This window comes from Vanessa cardui, chromosome 16, assembly GCF_905220365.1.
Source record: "Vanessa cardui chromosome 16, ilVanCard2.1, whole genome shotgun sequence".
Classification (NCBI taxonomy): Eukaryota; Metazoa; Arthropoda; class Insecta; order Lepidoptera; family Nymphalidae; genus Vanessa; species Vanessa cardui.
In genome coordinates, this window is record NC_061138.1 from 4,060,115 (window position 1) to 4,082,350 (window position 22,236).

Sequence of the window (22,236 nt, forward strand, 5' to 3'; positions counted from 1 at the left end):
GACGGGTTTGCACAAGGCCCTACCACCAAGTAAAATAGAGTATATACTGTATAATACTTTTTCACTAAATTAGTGGACACAATAACCAATTAATAACGTAATGTTTAAGTATAAGATCTCGTTTTATGAACTTAGTATTTTTTTAGCACGCTTTGACCTGTTTATACAGAAAGCTAGATAAGTTAATATTAGCAAATATTTGAATTGATATAATATAAAAACAAGTAATAATAAAGGTTCGTGTAATTAAATTTAAATCATTAACATTACTTGGCATAATACACTTATTACATCGTTTTAATTACGGAAGTCATATATAGAACAACATTCGTTTCGAATTCGTAGAATATCAAAGGTTTAAATTATTACGACAAGTGAATTTATAATTTCTACTTTAAATACTGACATTTTACGATTTAAAAAGGCCCTCAAACTTTCATGATGACGTCACAATTTCAAGTTTGCCCCAGTTTATGCTTGCGATATTCACAGGCATAAATTGTAAATACGACGTTTCTGATTTCAAATCTAAATATTCGAATTAAGAATGCTTTTCGCATTTAGGAGTATTAGAAATTTAAACAAAATTTAGATTTAAATATTCCGAGCGATTTACTAAATTATTCACCAAAAACAGTTTTATTTACATTATACCACTTAACTACTTATATAAGCCTTAATTTTACTTCCAATGTTCCATTACCAACATCACTTCACTACATAGTATAAAACAAAGTCGCTTTCTCTGTCCCCTATATCCCTAGTGTTATATGTGTGCTTAAATCTTTAAAACTACGCAACGAATTGTAATGCGATTTTTTTGATAGAAAGGGTGATTCAAGAAGAAGATTTTATATATACAATACATGGACAATTTATTAAAGAGACACTGATAAGTTTAGACTTAGATATCATATCATTTCACCCGTTCGTAGCCTAGTCGGGTCGCTAATAATCATCAAAATGCTGAATACTAGCGACCTTTAATCCAAAATGAATATCATGGATTATTTTAGCACTCGGCCAATGATGTCATGTCAAATCGAGGCTAAAATTAGTTCATTATTACTACTCCATTCTATGGGAATATTCTATACAACAACACCTAACAATAATTAATCATCACTACCATTATCATTTTAAATTGCGAAATGGATTAACCATTGCAGGCTTTCGTACATGGGATTAAAACTGTTGCCACTTGTTCCAGTATTAATAATGATAGCTCATCTCATTGTAAACCGAGACAAAAGACAATGTAGCACGAAGCAATTTATACCTAGAGACATTTTTGAGCTGAAGAAATAGTGACGGTACATACGACGGTAGATGGTACAAGTTTATCTATACATATAAAAGCGAACTACCTACTCACCTACTCACTGATTAATCAGGAAATCTTAGAAACTATAACACCTAAACACTTAAAATTTGGCAGGTAGGTTCTTTATAGGGTAGATCTCACTACTAAAATAATGCAAACTGAAAATATGGCAGGTAGGTTGCTTATAGAGTGTAGTCATCTGATAAGAAGCGATTTAACGAAACCTCACCCTTAAAGTAAAACGAGCTTTGTGTTTTATAAATTTCGCGTAGGTGGAGCCCTAGGTTCAGCGAGTAGATGCCATATCTCTTCATGATTCGGAAGCCAAGTGTACTAACACAACAGTTATGATAACTACCCGATTCCATTCCGATCAAACTTCGAATTTCCTCACAAAAATAAAACTCAGCTTAATCGTAACTGAAGACCAATTCAAGTTATTTGTATCGGCTATGATATGATCCCGATTCAACTGAAACATGAAAACGGCTGACCAGCAACAATAACGTTTCGATTCGATTGAGACAATTTAGGAGTAGATTTGGCGCCCAAGAAAAAACCTAGTGCTGGTATATGTATATTGTCCTAATAAAGCGGTAGAGTAGTGGAACATTTCAAGGCTATTAATTTTGAATCTACTGGCGCAACTTGGCATTAACCAGCTCGCAAGACGTGACGTCAAACGGTACTCAACTGATCTTAGGTCCTTAGAGTATGCGTTGCATGGATACTGTATACTTTATTAGTATCTTTACATAGTATAAAACAAAATCGCTTTCCGTCGTCTGTACGCTTAGATCTTTTAAACTACGTAACAGATTTTAGTGATTTCATGTGAAGGTTTATATGCTAATTGCATATAAGCATTATACCAGGAAAAAACAATAATTTCAACTATCATAAGCGGAAAAAGAAAAAATATTATTTTTGTTTTTTAATCTAAATCTTGAACATCTATACCTACCCTTTTTGTATATGTGTAAAGCTAGCACGGGTAGCTAGTATTATTACAGTAAAAAGACAAATATATTTATTTAGTTACCGAAACTCTATAATTTCTTCTTTTAGTCATTCCATATTTATAGGTTTTCTATGTTTTTTCAATAACCATCAATTTCAATATTTCACATCTGCCGTGCGTCCCGTAACGCCCACGATTTTTTTAATATTACTCAGTCAAACATTCCCTTTTAAACATGTTTCCTATAAAACATGGATAATAAAATCCACATATCAAAGGGAGGAACTTTTGATATCAGAATTTATTTAATGTAACTCAAACCAGATTACGCTTTTAACATGATCAGATTATGTTAAAAGTGTGAACAAATGCTCAAAGAAGTGTTATTGACAAGCATCGTTCAGAATCGATAAATATCAATTGAATTTATACTTATTAAGCTGTCTCCGTGAAAGGATAATTGACAACTTATGCGCTGTTAACACGCTTTGGTGATAAATATTGTTTTTATTACGTTAAATCATTAGCAACAAATGTTACAGTTGTATTGTTATTGAAAATATGGAAATCGTTGAATTTCAATTGAACTGCACTATTTCACCTTTTAAATTCATACAATAAATTCGTAATTAGGGCAGTTAGATATTTTTTACTCAATAACTCTCGAATTTTTCAATGAATACTATATATTGGCTTCAAAATAAAAGTATAGCATATCACACAAGCTATTACGAGCACTTTTGAATCTATGTATTTTACGAGATTATTTAAAGGTTATATTACCACTACTTAAGAATTTAAATCTACTAAAAATATAGAAAATATAACTCAAAATTGACTGCATTAATGCTAAGTTATATCATAAAGGACAAATTTGTATGTATGGATGTTTGTTAATCCTTCACGCAGAAACAACTGAATGAATTTTAATGAAGTAAAGGTTATGGTTTATAAAGGTATTAGCTAAACCTCCGCGAAACAGAAACAGAAAATGACAAACCATGAAGGAGCCTACGTGTCGTGATTAATCACCGACAACAACAACAACAGCTAGTCAATTTCCCATTGCTGGGCTAAGCTGCCTCTCCCTTTGAGGAGAAGGTTTGGAATATATTCCACCACGCTGTTATAATGAGGGTTGGTGGTTGTTTGATTAATCAGTCAGTGATACTTCGTTTCGATGTACATATATGTAGCTAGATTATGTAAAGAATACCTGACAACCAACCCCTAAACTGCACAATAAATGGAGTTACAAATACAATTCACCTTTTTGATAACCAATATTGTATAATATAATCGTTATCAAATTCCACAAAATATAAAAGTAATCATGAATAATCTTTTAAATAAAATATTTTAAAGTTAAATATCATGTTATTAGCAACGTATAAAAGACAACGCAAGTAATTATTGCGAAATTCATCTTTGTACAATTAGACACTATCCCTTAATAAGGAATTATTCCAGGTTAGAGATACACAAAGAAAGAAAAGAGCAGTGCCTTAAGCATGCATACATTTACATAAATATTACTAATAAATACTTACAATATATTTAAATATACATTAACATAAATTAGCATTGAGTATTTTAGAAAAACACATACCCACAGAATCATTTACATTTAAATTTGGAACAACCGTTGGTCTAAAGCAGTAAAATCGCAAAGAATTTCGTGGACTGCTAAATGTTTACGCTTTGCTGCATCAAAATCTTATTTCGCGGTGTCAATGACTTCACATTCTTTGAAACCCATGTGATGTTATAAATTGGAAAGTTTAAAAAAATACTATGATCTTTATAACATAATATTATGTTTTAGATAATTTCTGTGATTTCGAAATTAAAATTTTAATCAATATTCTATAAATTTTGATTATGTGATCAAATGGCCTATACGTAAATAGCTAATCTAACTATATAATTATTCTTATTACATAATATTAAATGAGTAAAAGAGCTGTGTTAATGACGAAATTAAATTACGAAATCTCGGATAAATTATATACTATAAACAAAATTCAGATCCAATAAAAAAATTAATTAAAAATTAATTGCACAAACGCATCAGAACACTCTTAATATATGTTTAGAAAGTAGAATAATCACATCTTGTAATTTCTGCATCGTTCCTTTCTAACATCTGATACATTACTTTTACAACAATTATTTATAATAAATTTTACATTTAGATTATTATTTACGAGAACGCTACACAGCAAACAAAAATATTAAACAATAAGCTATGATTATGGAAAACGTACGTCATGAAGACGACGGCAAAGAGAACAGCCATCTTATACCACCAACGCAACGAGCGTGGGTAGACCCACCATACAACTTATTATAATATGGGCAGTTCGTTTCCATAGTAACTTTTGGGCTCATCGATCTTTAGCATATATTATTTCTGTACATACGATATATGTATTACTGAAACAACAACAGCCATATTCAGAAATCCATATTCAGCATTTAAAAATATAAATATTTAAATTTGGAATGCTGATTTTTATTAGGCTCTATTTAGAGCAAAGGTTTAAGTTCCTGAGTGGGTTGATAAGCGTTTTGCATAGCCCGTAATGTGGTTTAATTTCGTCGACGTTCCCGTACCTCCTGTTCTACTTTTACAAATAACGATTTTCGTTTACGGCCTTAGCTTGCGATTGGGCACCAACAAATGCATAATAGATGAGGTCTATAATAAAACCATTCAGTTTCCCGGTCATTGCCCCATTACAATATTTCTGGAACCTACTATTTTTAATCGAATGAATGGAGTTTTAAAGAGCAATATCATGTTTTCCAATATTTCACATAACTTTGGAAGCTCATGACTTTTTAAACTAGGAATATATATATATACCGTTACCTTTTTTTAGATGGCCAATAGAAGCTTAAAAAAAAGGTTTTACTCAAATTCTTAGTAGCTTTGGACGAGGATGATTGGTCACTACGAGGGTAATGGAATCAAAAGTGCAAACTGTGTTTGCGTACATATTTGTGCAGACTGACCGCCGTTGTTGGAATCGGTCAGGGAGACATCAAACGGCTGAGAGGTATCCCTACCTAAATTATGCGATGGTATGTTTGTTTGTATACCCTTCTTTCACGCCAAAACAGATAAACGAAGCGACGTCATTGTTTGCATAGAGATAGTTTATAGACCGACGAGAGATTTATTCTATCCGAAAATACTTTTATCACAAAAACAATTGCTCAAGTCACGTGGGACAGATCTGAAGCGTTATTGAATGATAATTCGCTATTCATGGTAAAAAGAAGCTTTTGATGAAACGACGTATAGCTTAGAGCAACACAAAGAAAACTTTTATTCCAGAACAACGAATCTTTTATAGGGTAACTATGCAATATATATTTTTATTGTTCTCTTATGATTATCTTAATGATTGTATGATTTATTACATGAATTGTTATAAATAATATTATATTGTCCATACAATACAGTTAGACCTAATGCAAATTTTAATCAAATCAACGTCGGGCGAGTTCGCTGAATCATTCCTCTTTAATTAGAACCGGAATCGTGGTACCGTTCGGACACCTCTCCATGTAACCGAATGCGTACTGTTCCACGAATGCATCGTTTAAACTCCGATGCGTGAATCAATGGCCGGTCGCCCACCCATCTATTGTTGCGAGGTCTTTTGTTTACCAACGTTTACATTCGACATTATACTTCTCAGAGGCCAACTATAACTGGTGCAAATCCATCGTAATCGATACAAAATTTTATACGAGTACATTTTCGCTGTTCCACACGATCTACGTGTAAAGGTTTATTTCAAACATGATAAGTATAAGGGAAATGAAAATCAATTCGGCGAATCGATACTTGCCGTGATAATCCTTGGGAAGATTAAGCGACTTAACTGATTAAAACGTAATTAGCTAGCGATGTTATAGATTGCAAGCGTATTGGATTAGTGATGCGTTAATGGTTTCGCGATTATTTAAAGAGATAACCCTTTTAACACTCGATTCGTGAATAATAATTATGCAACACTTTTAAAATGTTATGAAATTTTATTCAGATTCGAATGTGTAAAAGAAAATGTTCAGAGGAAATGCTTTCTTGTCCCACTTTTGCCGGTTCGTCGGCCATTTTCGCGTTTATTACAGAACGGATTGCTTCGTCGATCATATGTGAAGTTTGCCTGAAGCTGTCGTTTCCGATTCGAAGATATTTTTAAATTTAAAAAGAGAATTTCTATTTCTGCAGCTTGCAAGCAATATTTATAGGCACGAATATTAATCTACGTGAATAAAAAAATTATGTTTTTTTTAGGTTTAACCTTTTTTTCTAATTTCAATCGATACTAATGAAATAAAATAGTTAAAATAAAAGGCTTATGTGCTCAATACAGAGAATGGATCATATATTTACTTATTAATTAAGCATTTATATTTTACGTATGAGTATTAATTTACCCACATATCAAATTTAATTTAATTTAAATTAAAAATATTTATTTAAACTTACAAAAGTTTATATACTACGTTTATAATTAGGTAGGAAAGCAATAAAATTTAAATCATTTAACACAGTATTTTAAAATTTAAAGTCACGTTAATTTAATCATAATATTTACTTTTATACTGTTTATTTACGGTCTCCATTTTTTTAAACAAATGCTCATTATTATGATGACCACGTGATCATAATAAATAGAAAATTAAAGGTCACAATGTGGCGCCTTCTACGGCGCCGGGGCGTCGCTAGATGGATACGGAATGTAGAAGATGCAAGGATACAACGATATGTCATCGACCTATTTGCGCAACGTAATAAAAAGTCTAATATGAATAAAACAAGTCCATTTCATACCAAGAACAAACATATTTATAAAGAAGTTTATTGTTATAACTCTGAAAGGCGTATTTCGATAAGATAGTTAGGCAATATAATAATTTTACGTGTTAAGTATTTAAATCTTTAGTCGCATAAAACGATATAATAATTATGTACCTATACTAAGGTTTCGTGTATTCGAATTATTTATCGTTTGTTGTGTGAATTTATTATTTGATATCGGAATGTATATCTTTTTTTTCTTTATGATTTAATAGGTAACCAAAATATTATAGATACATTAAACAATATTACATACACACATACAATAATGTAAATTATGCCTAGTAATCACATACCTACGTAATGAATTTTGATTCGCTTCAATTTTTAAATGCTAAACTAATATTATTAATAATATATTATACGATAAATATAAGGTGTTTCGTTTTTATTAAATTTGAAAAAAAAAAGATAGGGAAAGAGATCCCTTATCTTTTATTAATTTTAAATATTAAGGAAAACTGATGTGTACATACAGAAAGAAGTTTTTTTTAAGTATCTAGGTATGTAGTTGTTTTCTTTCGCTAATGTTAAATTAAAAATTCATTACTTGAAAATAACAAATTAATTCAAAAAATAATTTAAAAATTTAATAGAGAGTTTTAACTCTCGATAATATTATTTCCATAAATAAAACTACAAAATACCGTTATATTGTAAGTCATAATTAAATAATAAAATTTATAAACAAACTTACTGCTTTTGATGATTATTGTGACAGCAACTTTGCAAATTATAACTTATAACACGTTGTAAATGGGTATAAAATTTGAACCTTACGATCAAAAAAGATTTACTATAGAGATACAGTATAATAATAAATTTATAAGTTGTAATATCAACAGTGTTTATAAATTGACATATGAATCCTCGACTTCACAGCAAGTTTCACATTTCACTTGCGAAGTCTATAAAGTCATAGATAACAAGACTGTCACAGAGAAAATAGTAAACTAGATATAGAATATATAAAATACTTTAGATTTAAATCGTCTATCAAATAAGTGATATTTTTAACATATTCGTAAAATAAGTTTTATGTGAATAAATTATTTCTACAACTTTTTTCAAAAAACCGTAAATTTCTGTATAAGAACCATAAAAACATTAAGATTTTTCCTAACCATAGAAAAGCACCGCCATTTATCCAATCATCTGTCCAACTGTCAATGTCATCGTCAAAAGATATTGTCAATAAAAAGCGCTAATTTGGGATTTTAAGTTTATTTAATTATTAATTCGTAAATTGATACCTTATTTTATTTAAAATTAATAAATGTAATACGCTGAGTTTATATTTCTCAGTCATGGAAGAAGAGAGTAAATATTTTTATCACATGTTTGATTTAGTTAAAGTTCGACTTTAGTTAAAAGTTTGTTTTTGTTTCAGAACTTATAAGGAAGAAGAAAAAAGCATTAAATGGTAGCAATAGGCGTACCTTAGCTGAAGCTTACAATGATTTAGCAACTTATTATTACAAACAAACTCGCTACAGTGACGCATTAGAAGAGTATAAAAATGAGGCTGCTGTTTGTAAAGATCTTGGTCTTCGTATGGAGTGGGGCACTTGTAACAGGATGATAGGAGAGATGTATATGCTTATGGCAGAGTTTGATAAAGCACTTAAGTATGAAGAAAGGCATTTAGGTAACATTTTATATTTATTGCAAAATTGTTTCTCATTCTCATGTTAACTTAGAGCATAACACAAAGTCCAAAGCCATTAAAAAAAAATACTTAACGAGGAGATTGTTTCAATTTTTTAAATCAAAAACTTCATAGCATTTTATTAGCGAATATAATTGTTTATAAAATAATATCATTCACTAAAAAAACTTATTACTTTACAGCTGTCGCAAAAGAATTGAATAATTTAGTGGAAGAGCAAAGAGCAATGGCAACTCTAGGAAGGATATATTTGTTGCGTGGGCAGAGCTCTGCTGAAGATGGGGAGGCAAAACAATCGTTGACAGCAGCAGAGAAAGCATTCATGAAGAGCTTAGTGCTCTGTGAAAAGTAAGTATGCTTTTAAAATGTTTCATTGTTTTCAGTTTATTATTATTATTATTGTTTATTATTATATTATATATATTTAAAAATATGGTGTCAGTAATTGAAACTGGTTTCAACTTATGTAGTACAGTTTTGCCGATCGATGTGTTTAAACAAAATTTTATCGTACCTTTAAACAATACAAACAATAAAAAAATATATTCAACAATTTTATATATATAATAAAGTAACAGCTTGTTTGACCTTAGCATTCGAGCTTGCTTTGTACTAAATTTAGACAAAATTGACTCAGTACTTTGTGAACTTTCACAAAATGCTCATAATCATAAGTATGGGTTAATTTATTACTATAATAAGTTTATTTACTATTGAAGTGACAGTTCAGTCACCTTACATGTGACAGAAGTGTAATCTTTCTTTATCAAATATTAGGTAATAATGACCTACACTCCAATTTGACTTTAAAGAAAAGAGAAAGAGAGTTCTACATTAACTCTCTCACCTTAATTATGAAATATTCAACAGGTTGAATGGCAAAATAAACAAAACAGAATTAATGGATATGCGAGCCCGTCTGCTACTTAACATTGGAGTGGTACAAGAGCACCTAGGACATCTAGACAAGGCAATTGACTGCATACATAAAGCCATAACAATCTGTTCGAATCAGGATCTTTATGAAGTTCTTCACAACTGTTACACAACAGAGGCTTTACTGCATAGTAATAAAAAAAAAGATTATGCCAAAGCCTTGAGTTGTTTGAATAAGGCTTTGGAAGTTGCCAGTAGACTTGAAGACAAGGTATGAATTCTTTTAACTATATTTTAATGGTTCTACTGTTTTTGTAAATAATTAATTTTTAGTTTTTTATCAAATACAATTATATTTCTTATCAAGTAGTCTTGGATTTAATACTAAATATTCATTATATACTAATCAATACATAATTATATGTATGCAAAGATTATAATTTTTAAAGTTACTTAATTAAAGGCTGGTATATAGCTTACTCTTTTTGTATGATTTTGATGGAAAGCTTTTTGATAGACAAAAAGATTGATGGCCATTAACAAAGTCATACTATTGTTTATTTATCAATATATTTCTCAGGTTATTAAATCATGTGAAACTTTATCGACAAAGGGTGATATACTGTGTAAGATGTCGGATTACCAAAGTGCAAAGCAAGTACTCTTAAAAGCCTGGAAGTTAAAAACTCCCGATGAGGAAGAGAGAGAAAATATAGAGTCCAATCTTAAAGTTGGTATGTCCCATTTTGTTATTCTCATTTCTACTTCTGACTGCTGAACTGAGCAATATTTTACTTTTAAATAAAACTAATTATAAAGGATGAATCGCGTATATTAATTATTTTTAAACATCCCGACGTTTCGAGCACTTTGCAGTGTTCGTGGTCACGGGTTGACGGTTGGGTTTAAAAATAATTAATATACGCGATTCATCCGTTATAATTAGTTTTATTTAAATGTGTAATAATCGCGAAAATTTAAGACAACATAATATTTTACTTTGTTGTAATAATATTTAGTAAACCACTTTTGAAGGTAGTTCAAATAAAAATTTGAATTTCTTGATATATTCTTACAAATAATTAAAATTGTTTTTTACGGTACATACTATTTACAATAATGTAAAATAAGTTGATTACTATTTTTCTTTATTAAGTAGATTTTCGCACTTGTGGGGCTAACCCCACAGGTGATAAAGTAGCTGTGTGAAATTTATTCAGACTTAGGCATATATGCTCTACAAGGTACACACGCAACTATCTACTACCTACATACAGTAATATCCAATAACTTGAACCAGATTGCAACCTCAAACCTCGAAACAACACCTTTTAAACCTAGCTATTAGCTCAATGAGGCAGAATAGAACTAATATATATTTAATAACTTATACATATCTTAGCTATATAATATTTTTATCTTTCCCACAGTTGCTGCTATATGTTACACAGAGGACTTACTAATATCCACGGATCCATCAGACCATAAAACATTTAAGATGCTCTATGAGAAACTCGGAGATGGTGCTTGTCACTTGAAAAACTATGCTGGAGCAGTTGAGTACTATTTGAAGATGTTAGATCACGCTGAAATGGCTGGGGACTGTGGGAAGACATTGATTCCTATTTATGTCAGGTAAATACGAGTTTATGTTACTGAAAGAACCACAACATTACAGAACATATAGAGTCATCAAATATTCCCAAAAAGGTTCAGCATCAAATAACTGGTAAAAGTAAGCTAAATCTTGCAATTTGATAATTGTTTGTTTCACAACCATGTGTATTGTAGTACGAAAATACTTTAGATATTTGTACAGGAGTGTTAATGTCATTGAGGTCATATGAAATGAAATAATAATATTTGGTATTTTATGGCCATTTAACTAAGAAAGTTTTCTATAAAATTTAAAGTCTCCCATGTAAAGCAGCTTTATCAGAATTTTACATAAGTGACAATTCAGTACCACAGTCTTACTAATATTATAAATGAGACAGTTTGTAAGGATGGTGTATGTATGTTTGTAACTCACGAAAAACCTACTGAACGGATTTGGATGAACTTTTACAGTAATATAGATTATACATCAGAGTAACACATAGGCTAGAATTTATATTGATTTTATGTATTTGGTCATAATATAACGATACACATCAAGTACCCGTGCGAAGCGGGTTGTAATAATTCCATAATATCGAAAAAAATGTATATAGATTTATATGTCAAAAATGATCTAAAGTTATAATTGTGTCTTTACAGTTTGTATCAAACGTACAAAGACATGGGATACTACAATGACGCGTTACAATATTACTACAAGGAATATGAACTCATCAAAGACGTTGCAAAAGAAGCATACACAACATTATACAATATCGCCGAGGTTTCATTCCTCGCTAAGAGACCATACGATCAGATTGAGAAAGCTTGCTATGATGCTAGAAATGCCGTGAGTAACATATAATACTGCAATATTACTAATTTTAATTATTTTTATATTTTGATGAGATGGTCCAGTGGTTAGAACTCATGCATCTTAACCGATGATTGCGGGTTCATACCCAGGCAAGCACCACTATATATATATTAATTTGTGTTTATAATTCATCTCGTACTTGACGGTGAAGGAAAACATCGCGAGAAAACCTGCATGTGTCTAATTTCATCGATTTTGTGCCACATGTGCATTCCACCAACCCGCATTGGAACAGCATGATGGAATATACTTAATGGAAGAGGAGGCCTTGTCCCAGCAGTGGGAAATTCACAGGCTGTTACTTTACTTTTTTAAATATATTTTTTTATATAAAAATAGCTTTGTCTTAAATTTTCGCGATTATTACACATTTAAATAAAACTAGTTATAACGGATTTTAATCGCGTATATTAATTTTTTTGGACATCCCGACGTTTCGAGCACTTTACAGCGTTCGTGGTCACAGGTAGACTGACCGTGACCACGAACGATCCGTTAAAACTAGTTTTATTTAAAAATAGCTTTATTTGGCGGTTATTTCGTGCATAAATACAATTAGTAGTATATTAAAAGATTATATCCTATAATAAAAAAGCCTGAGACATAAAATGCGTATTTTATAACATATTTGCTATTTTCTGTTTCAAATCAAGTACAATGAAAAATTGTCAATTTGTAGGTGGTGTCTGTATTCAAATTAAAACAGTTTCAAAAAATTCTCATTCTATTAAATATACTAGAGAAAATTTTATTTTCAGGCAAGAGATTGGAATAAGAAGAAATATGAAATAAGAATATTAAAGAATCTTTTGAAATATCAAGATGAATACCGCGAGACCGACAAGATGGAGGTGACTAAAGATGAGTTAAGGGCTTTGGGGTATGACGATTTCGATAACCTTGACCAATCGGAAGATGAACAGAGTTCCGTCGGCGGAGGGGATGAGGATACACACATCGGGGATGATATATGCCTTGAAGATTTGACAGGTCTCTTTATTCATACTCTCTCGAACTATTTTTTTGTGTTCCCATAGAAATTACACATTTATATAATTATTACAATGTATAGTATGACACAACTTAGATGTATCATCGGAAAATTCAATAAAAACCGATTAATGACGATTTATACATCCAATGGAAATAGCTCCCTATCGCGCTATTCGACGCTATTCGTCGCTATGGATTCTCGCGTCAGTGACGTGTGAAATTGACGAATTAGGTCATATGATATTACAAGTTATTACGTTTGTGTTAAGATCGTATTCACATAAGAAATAAATATTGATAATTTGGGATGGCGTACTTAATTCGGTTGTGATCGGTTTAACGAATTTTGCTGATGCTACATCTAAGTTGTGTCGTACTATAACGTTGATGGTAAAAAGTTGTATGATGTCAATGATTTTTTGGTCCTTCGATCCGGTTGTACTAAAGTACATTTTATAAATATGTAATTTATTGAAATAGATCTATCTGACACTAACGAGGAGGATTTGAAGGAAACTAAGCATGAAACTCGCAGAAGAGGCAAAGGATTCGCCATCAAGAAGAATATGAAAGGGGAGACGCAATTGCATGTTGTAAGTGAGCTTGTAATAAGTTAAATTTGTCAATAATTACTGTTTTAATATTACTAGTCGTAGTAGTATATATTACTAATACTCAGTCTATCAAATTCTGCTATTGTTAAAGTTAATTTTAATGTTGAAAAAAGTAACAATAGTTACTCTTTTTGAAGAACGGGTAAGATAGCCAGTAGAATTTCTTGCTGAATAGTTGCTAAATGGCGATTCAAAAGTGATTGTGCTGTGTGCCTGCATACTTTAATAAAGTATATTTTGATTTTGGTTTTGCCTCCGACATCTGAAGATGACATTTTGAGGTCAGACCTCTCAAAATCTCTCAAGTTCCTTCAAAATGTCGAGTTTGCTAATTTACGTTTGCGTTTTTTTCGTATTCAGCAGCATAATTGCTATGTATGCGGAGGTATAGTCAAATGGACAAATTTGCCTTGGCAACAAATACAGTTTGTTACAGTTCATAACCTTAGGAATTGTATGCCGTGTCGAACATTTCTCGTAATAAATTAGCAAAATGAATCCAGGCCGCGTCACACAGATATAACTAAACAAAGAAGAAATTTAAATACATATTTTATAAAATTATTTTAAACAAATTATAAACAAACTTACAATTTTTTTTTTTTTTTTCAAATCAGGCCTGCATATCCGGCAACAAGCTGCTAGCAGAGCGGCTCCTGGCCAAGGGTCACCCGGTGAACGTGCGCGACAACGCAGGCTGGCTGCCGCTGCACGAGGCCGCCATCCACGGCCGCCTCGAGCTGGCGCGCGCGCTGCTGCAGCGCGGCGCCTGCGTCAACGACCGCGGCGGCGCCAACTGCGACGGTCAGTGCGCTGATACATATCCAACGCTGCTATAGTACCACACTATACTCTGTTCGCGTTAAGAATTCACTGAGTTTTCATTTAAATAAAACTAATTATAACGGATGAATCGCGTATATTAATTATTTTTAAACATCCCGACGTTTCGAGCACTTTGCAGTGTTCGTGGTCACGGGTAGACATTATAGTTTGTTCGCGTTAAGAATGCAGTGGGTTGTCATTTAAATAAAACTAATTATTGATTGATTGTTCAGGGAGCGGAGTAAAGCCGGTAAACAATAACAACTCACTGCATTCTTAACGCGAACAAACTATAATTAGATGTAGCATCAGAAAATGCAATGGAATGAAAATAAAAACGATTACTGCCGATTTACACGACCAATAGATATAGCTCCCTATCGCGCCATTCGACGCTATTCGTCGCTATAGATTCACGCGTCAGAGAAAGTATAGTACGACACAAATTAGATGTAGCATCGGAAAAAGCAATGGAATGAAAATAAAACTAGAGATCAAAGATGGCCCAGTGGTTAGATCGCGTGCATCTTAACCAATGATTGCGGTTTCAAACCCAGGCAAGCACCGCTGATTCATGTGCTTAATTTGTCTTTATAGAATTATAAATCTCTCGTGCTCAGCGGTGAAGGAAAACATCGTGAGGAAACCTGCATGTGACAAATTTCATAGGAATTCTGCCACATGTGTATTCCACCAACCCGCATTGGAACAGCGTGGTGGAATACGTTCCAAACCCTCTCCTTAATGGAAGAGTAGGCCTTATCTCAGCAGTGGGAAATTTACAGGCTGTTACTTTACTTTACTTTACTTACTTAATTATAACGGATGAATCGCGTACATTAATTATTTTTAAACATCCCGACGTTTCGAGCACTTTGCAGTGTTCGTGGTCACGGGTAGACATTATAGTCTGTTCGCGTTAAGAATGCAGTGGGTTGACATTGTTTACCGACCTTACTCCGCCCCCTTTGACCAATCAAATCTTTTCAAATTACAAAGTCAAGTTCACATTTAATTAATTATTAACTGATATATTTATTTTTATAATTTAATTTTTGTTTATTTATATGTTTATATTTAATTTATTCAAGCTGTACACGTAATAATTAATGTAACCTATAGCTACTAGATGACGTTATGTCAAAATATATAAATTTCTACATCGCGATGGCAAGATTCGCAAACGATTGTAGGTATGTAGTGTTAAGAATTTTGTTGATTAAACAACCCGATTCGATTTTTTATTTTAATGTGTATTTTTTAAATTAATTATACTTAGTCTTTAATACAAATATAATTTGTTGGAATTTTAACACAAATATGCATACACCTTCACCCTGCTGTTAAAAACGATTTGATTGGTCAGGGAGCGGAGTAAAGCCGGTAAACAATGACAACTCACTGCATTCTTAACGCGAACAAACTATAATTAGATGTAGCATCGGAAAATGCCCATTGCATTTTCCGATGCTACATCTAATATAATGAAAATAAAACCGATTACTGCCGATTTACACGACCGACGACGCTATTTGTCGCTATAGATTCAAGCGTCATTGCAATTGCATGTTAATCGACGCGGCAAATTAACGAATATATTAGGCCGTATGATATTACAAGTTATTACGTTTGTGTAAAGATCATATTCGCATGAGTAATAAATATTGATAATTTGGTATAGCGTACTCAATTCGGATGTGATCGGTTTTACGAATTTTGCCGATGCGACATCTAAGTTGTGTCGCCAAAAGTTTCTTGTTGAAAACGGTGTTTGTCTTCAATTCCATATCGTAGCTTCATTAAAATGTTAATTATATAATTGTGAGGAATTTTCATCTACGATATGTAGTTTTCCTGGCGGTTTTTCCCTCAAAGGTAAAGCCGAGAAATATTGAAATAAATTAATTAATTTAAAAAGTGGTGCTCACTCAAATATGAATGTGAAATCTTTGACTAAGATGTTTTGGTCATGTATTCTTCTAAATATAGAATTCTGAAATATCCATTATGGATTAAAAAAATTAATTGTTTTAAGCACCAAGTTGATGCCACTTAATATCTATTAAAATATTGTCTGTTCCAAATGATAGTTATATCTAGATCTTTTGAATATTCAAATTAAAATATATGTGAGAATAACGTTTTGAACGCTTATACATTGTATCACTGGTACCATTGATTTCAGGTATAACACCGCTTTACGACGCCGCTAGTAACGGTCACTTAGAAGTGGTACAGCTACTGCTAGACAACGGGGCCATACCGACCCTTAAAACAGACTTCGGCGAAACACCACTTCAAGCATTACAAAAATGGCGAGCAGGCACAATCCTAACGAAGGATGAAGAAATCTTGTATAATAATATATTCAATAAAATCAATAATCTTATAGATAAGACAAATCCTTCAGATGCAATACTGAATAGATCGAAATCCAAAACGCCCGTAAAGCCTATTCAAGATAAGTCTCCACCGAGCACGTCTAAAATGACAAGCAGAATTAAGGAACTATATTCGCCAGCGTTTAAAAGACGTAATATCATTGACGATGACAGCGATGATGAAATAAACATGTCACAAAATGTTAGAAATCAAACGGCCTTCCCATCAGACTCTAACTCTTCTGACGAAGAAGATAATACAAAGAAGGGAAACAGCAAAACATCAGGAGTCAAAGAATACAGAAATGCCATATCCGCTTTGAGAAATAGAAACACAGATTTACCTGAAGTCGATGTTAAGAAGACGAAAACTAAACCAGCTCTACTGAACCCTGATGAAGTTGACGACGATTGGTTGGATGATGACATTGGTATCATGAACAGGACTAAGAAACGGAAACTTAGCGATCCGTTAACTATAGTTGCCAAAAAAACATCAATAGACAACTTAAAAGATAGCATAGACAATATAAACAAAATCTGCCCTTTAACAGATAATAATTTACATTCAACAAGGAAATCACGTATAAGTGAAATCATAGATCACAGCGAGAACAGTTCGGATTCAGATCAATTTCAAATAAACGAAAATGTTTGTCCGATGAAACCAATCGAATCCATGAGAAATATAACGAGAGAGTTTGATAATTCAAAGTTACAAGATACGAGAGGCAACATGCGACGGCGATGGAAAAGACAGAGTACGTTACTGAAAGCAGGTTTTCAACGAAAGAAGTCGGATATGGACCAATCGAGTAACAGCGGCAGTGATACTGAATTCTCAACTAAAAAAACAAAGCAACGGATCCCAACTGGAACGTTTTCAAGACATTCCTCGAATGAGAATTTCAATTACACGAATTCCAACGATGGTTTCAGTTTCATGCAAAACATCAATCCCAATATTGTGCAACCAATGAATGTGATACAGCCAATAAGTATAATGCAGTCTAAGAATGGCAGAGCGATGCAAACCCAAATATTACCGCCAGCCGCTGTTAAAGTCAAAGTCGAGGACAAAGTCTTTCTGATATCTCTAAAGTTGGATATGATTAACAAACTAACAATCAGCTGGCTGGTTGAGGAAGTTAAATCGAGATATTATAAGTAAGTTATTTTAAATTTTAATTTTATGAATTAGATGGTAGGGTTTTACTTGGTGGTAGGGCTTTGTGCAAGCCCGTCTGGGTAGGTACCACCCACTCATCAGTTATTCTACCGCCAAATAACAGTACTCAGTATTGTTGTGTTCCGGTCTGAAGTGGGTCCGGTCTGGGTGAGTGAGCCAGTGTAGCTACAGGCACAAGGGACATAACATCTTAATTTCCAAGGTTGGTGGCACATTTACGATGTAAGGAATAGTTAATATTTCTTACAGCGTCATTTTCTATGGGTGATGGTGATCACTTACCATCAGGTGGCCCATACGCTCGTCCGCCAACCTATACTATAAAAAAAATGGTATAGAAATATTGTTAACAAATGAATGTTCAATGACTTTGGACTCGAATTTAATCTAAATAAATGCGTCTTCTGCCGCTTCTAAATATAAAATCCATACATATTAAATTTCATCAAAGTCCAGTGCACTTTACAGGAATCATATTTTTCTCCTTGAAGTCGTCTCTTCGATTCATAAACAATCACCTTTTTATATGGAATGTGTAGGTGGGCTGGCAAAAGAGGGCAAGTGGTCACCACTACCTATTGAAATTTCTCATATCTCCAATGCGCTACTTACCTTTGGAACTACGATGTTAAATCTGTTAGGTCTATGTATTTATACTAGTTCACTCACTGCTCAAACTAAGCATTATTGTGTGGCGTTATAATGTATGACAATAGGCTATTTGAACATGCGAAAAAATAAATTGTGAATGATTGTAATCAGTGTTTATTATGAGTTTAAAAATGGTTATTTAGTAACGAAAGTTGAAAATAATACTTAATTTATTCAAAAATCCATAAATAAATGCAAATTTTCAAACATTTGTCACGTGACACAAAATGCTCCTGATTGGCCGGGCTTATAATGAAGTCACTTTCTTGTAAACCTTGCTTTTCTACTATATGTACCACGAATTAAAACACAGGAAAGTGACGTCACCGACCCCTTTGCAACGCAATATAGTCCAAGTAGCGTTTTTGCGCGCTATTTAAATATGGAATTTTTAATATGATATTTTTCGGCAAATATGTACTAGAAATAAAAAACACAACTTTTACTGGGTTCCTTAACTTCTACTAAATAATATAAAATGGATTTTAAAAACCAGTCAAATAGCCTATAGTTGTAAACAGTCAAGTACTACCACCAAGTACTAATCCAAACTCGGTGGATCCGTAGGAATATTAAAAAACATTTTTTTTTTATATTTCAGAATAACAGGGGTCCGTCCGGTGTTTAGTTTGATGACGTCTGATGGAGCGATTCTGTCAGAAGAAGACCCCCTAAGCCTTGTTCTCGCATCTCCTGAACTAAATACTTGTATCACAACTTTTAAAGCCTCGCCCGCTGAAGAGAGATACCTTGAGTGTTGCGACGCTCTGGATATACGTAAGCAATCAATGAATAATATTTTTTTTTTAAATTATATATCAAGTGGTTGTATTTTCTACATATTTTGTAATGTGTCTAGAAGGTTTTTTATGTTACTTAAAATTATAGTAAATGACAACTAGATTGATATTAATTATTTATATAATTTTATATTTAGTACATTTTTCTTGCGACAAAATTTCTTTTACTATAAAATCGAGTAATGACGTTACATGCTGACCGTAAAAATTAATTTTATTCTCTTTATCGCATTTAAATAAAGCTTGTTTTTTTAGTACTAATTTATTTTAATTAATTAAGATACTTGATCTTTTGATTGTTAGAATTGATTAAAGAGATAAGTCATTACGGGGTTATTATTAAATGTATATTGATTGTAGGGTGAATAATTAAGGTCTATCAATATTTTGTAACAATGATATCAATCATATCATATTAATTACAGCCCCATCCGAAGAAATTCAACAAGCTGTCGGAAGAAGTCATACAACCCGAAGGCTTGCATTAGGCTCAGACACACTATCCCCCTCACAGATACGTCCCTTATTCAGAGCACTGACACACCAAACCCACATCACAGCCATTATGTTACCGAACAACAACATAGGTGATGAAGGCATGAAATATCTAACAGAAAGTATGTGTACAATGAAACATTTGACAATATTAGATATTAGCAGGAACAACGTAAGCGGCGATGGCATAAAGATATTACTGAACGCATATGAAAAAGCAACAAGACCCGTTTGTCAAACATTAGAAGACATCGATTTGAGCGGGAACTCTATAAGCGATGATGGATTTAAATCAATATTGAAATTGAGTCAATATCTAAAAATAAAAGTTTTGAAGTTAAATAATTGTAACATAACTAATAATGCTGTGCCTGAATCGAATAAGTTGCAAGGAAACTTTGATTTCTTGGAGGTTTTAGACATAAGTAATAATCCAGTGAAACAAACTATGATTAATGGTTTGATAACAGCGTTGAATCCTAATTTAATCACGGATCTGGAGTTGGACAATGTGGGTGTAGAAGGGAATGTGGCTGGGTGTATAGCTAGCTTCATGGACACTGCAAAGGATTTGAAAATAAGAAGATTCAGCCTTTCAAATTGTAAATTGGTCGATGGACAGTTCATGCGAATATTCCGGTTTGTATTGTGCAATTGTATGCATTGACTTATTTATGATGGGAACATTCTAACATTATTGTTATCAAAATTGCTTTGGATTGCCTAAGTAATGATAAATAATTCATTAGATAATGTAATTAATATCAGTTAGAAGCGTTATGTAACAAAATCAAATTAATACTTATATTATTAAATATGAGAAAAGATCAGTTCTGTAATTGATTATTACAAAATATCATTCTTATTCCTATAATCCATCTAATTATTTGTTTGTGATATACAAATGTTTGGTATAATGAATAATATGCACACTCGCTACTATTAAGAGTTTTAATAGCATCTTATCCTATTAAAGTATTTTAGAAGCATTAATTGCTTCATATAATTCAATATTCTATTCTTAATATCTATATAATTTTCCAGGTGTCTCGGCCGGGCCAAGAATTTACAATCAATAACACTGAAAGACAATAATTTAACATTTATCGCATTGAAAAAATTATTACAAAGACAACCACCAGTTCCAGTAATAAATCTCGAGGGTTGCCATGATATATTCAAATATTCCCCTGATTCGGATTTTAAAGTTTGGCTTCCGGCGATCGACTTCGGAAGATGTGTTCCAGAAATAAATGTTACTCCAATATCTAAAACTGACGAAGAGAGGGAGAGCTTTAAGTTGTTTTCTAAAACTTGGTTAAATTGTTTTAAAGGTAGAGGTATGATAGAACACTGTGATGGAGGTGTTACGAAATTCACAGCTAGATAGTTTTGAGAGCAAGGTCGATTGACTTAAATCAATTGACTGTCCGGATTCGCACGCCTTTTGTTTTCAAATACAATAGAAAATGTACCTTAAAATCTATCAGGCCGTTGATATGATAGAGTAAAATAATTTTAAAATATACTTCTAAAACCAATGTAACTAAAGTAATTTAATATTCATTTTGTAAACTTACACCAGTGATAAACTAGCTCAGGAGTAATTACTTTTTTTTATTTAGTACTTATATTATCGTGGTCAATTCCGTTTTACGTATATGTGTAATTGTGTTTTTTTAATTGATGACTAGAAATAATTGTATTTTTTTATCAACTGGGCCAAATATATGAAATGAATGTCTGATTCAACCAATCATTAATTACATTGAGAGTGAAATATGTGAAAATCAATAGCCCTGTTCCTTGGCTCAGTTAGAGTAACTATAAAATAATGTATTTGTTGTAATTTAAAATTTGTTATAGTGACTTCTATTATTAATAAATGGGTTAAATATTAATTCTCTACTATAATTGTAAATAATTGTAATTAAATATTTTGTCCTAAAATTTGTTTTTTAATTATGCCATCATGTTATAACGTAAGCATATAAAAAATCATCAGAAAGTAAAATAATCTGAGAGCTTCGTGCAAGCCCGTCTGGGTAGGTACCACCCATTCATCAGTTATTCTACCGCCAAATAACAGTATTGTTGTGTTCC

General features: G+C 32.2%; 2 protein-coding genes across 3 annotated transcripts in view; one reads left to right on the plus strand and one right to left on the minus strand.

Annotated features, from left to right (window-relative positions):
- LOC124536045 (tyrosine-protein kinase Src64B) overlaps positions 1–8,054 on the minus strand; it is a 75,546-nt gene extending 67,492 nt beyond the window's left edge. For both annotated transcript variants that reach the window (XM_047112455.1, XM_047112453.1), the window contains exon 1: positions 7,862–8,054. The gene's annotated coding sequence lies outside the window, so the exon portion shown is untranslated. The remainder of the gene's footprint in view (positions 1–7,861) is intronic.
- A 256-nt stretch (positions 8,055–8,310) lies between these two features.
- Positions 8,311–22,023, plus strand: LOC124536195 (tonsoku-like protein). The gene is made up of 14 exons (XM_047112675.1): positions 8,311–8,484; positions 8,555–8,812; positions 9,016–9,181; positions 9,704–9,980; positions 10,290–10,443; positions 11,140–11,344; positions 11,969–12,158; positions 12,944–13,175; positions 13,659–13,771; positions 14,410–14,596; positions 16,803–18,165; positions 19,440–19,615; positions 20,064–20,772; positions 21,178–22,023. The coding sequence occupies exons 1-14, from the start codon at positions 8,472–8,474 to the stop codon at positions 21,521–21,523; spliced, it is 4,389 nt and encodes a 1,462-aa protein (XP_046968631.1). The 5' UTR covers positions 8,311–8,471; the 3' UTR covers positions 21,524–22,023.
- Positions 22,024–22,236: the final 213 nt, after the last annotated feature.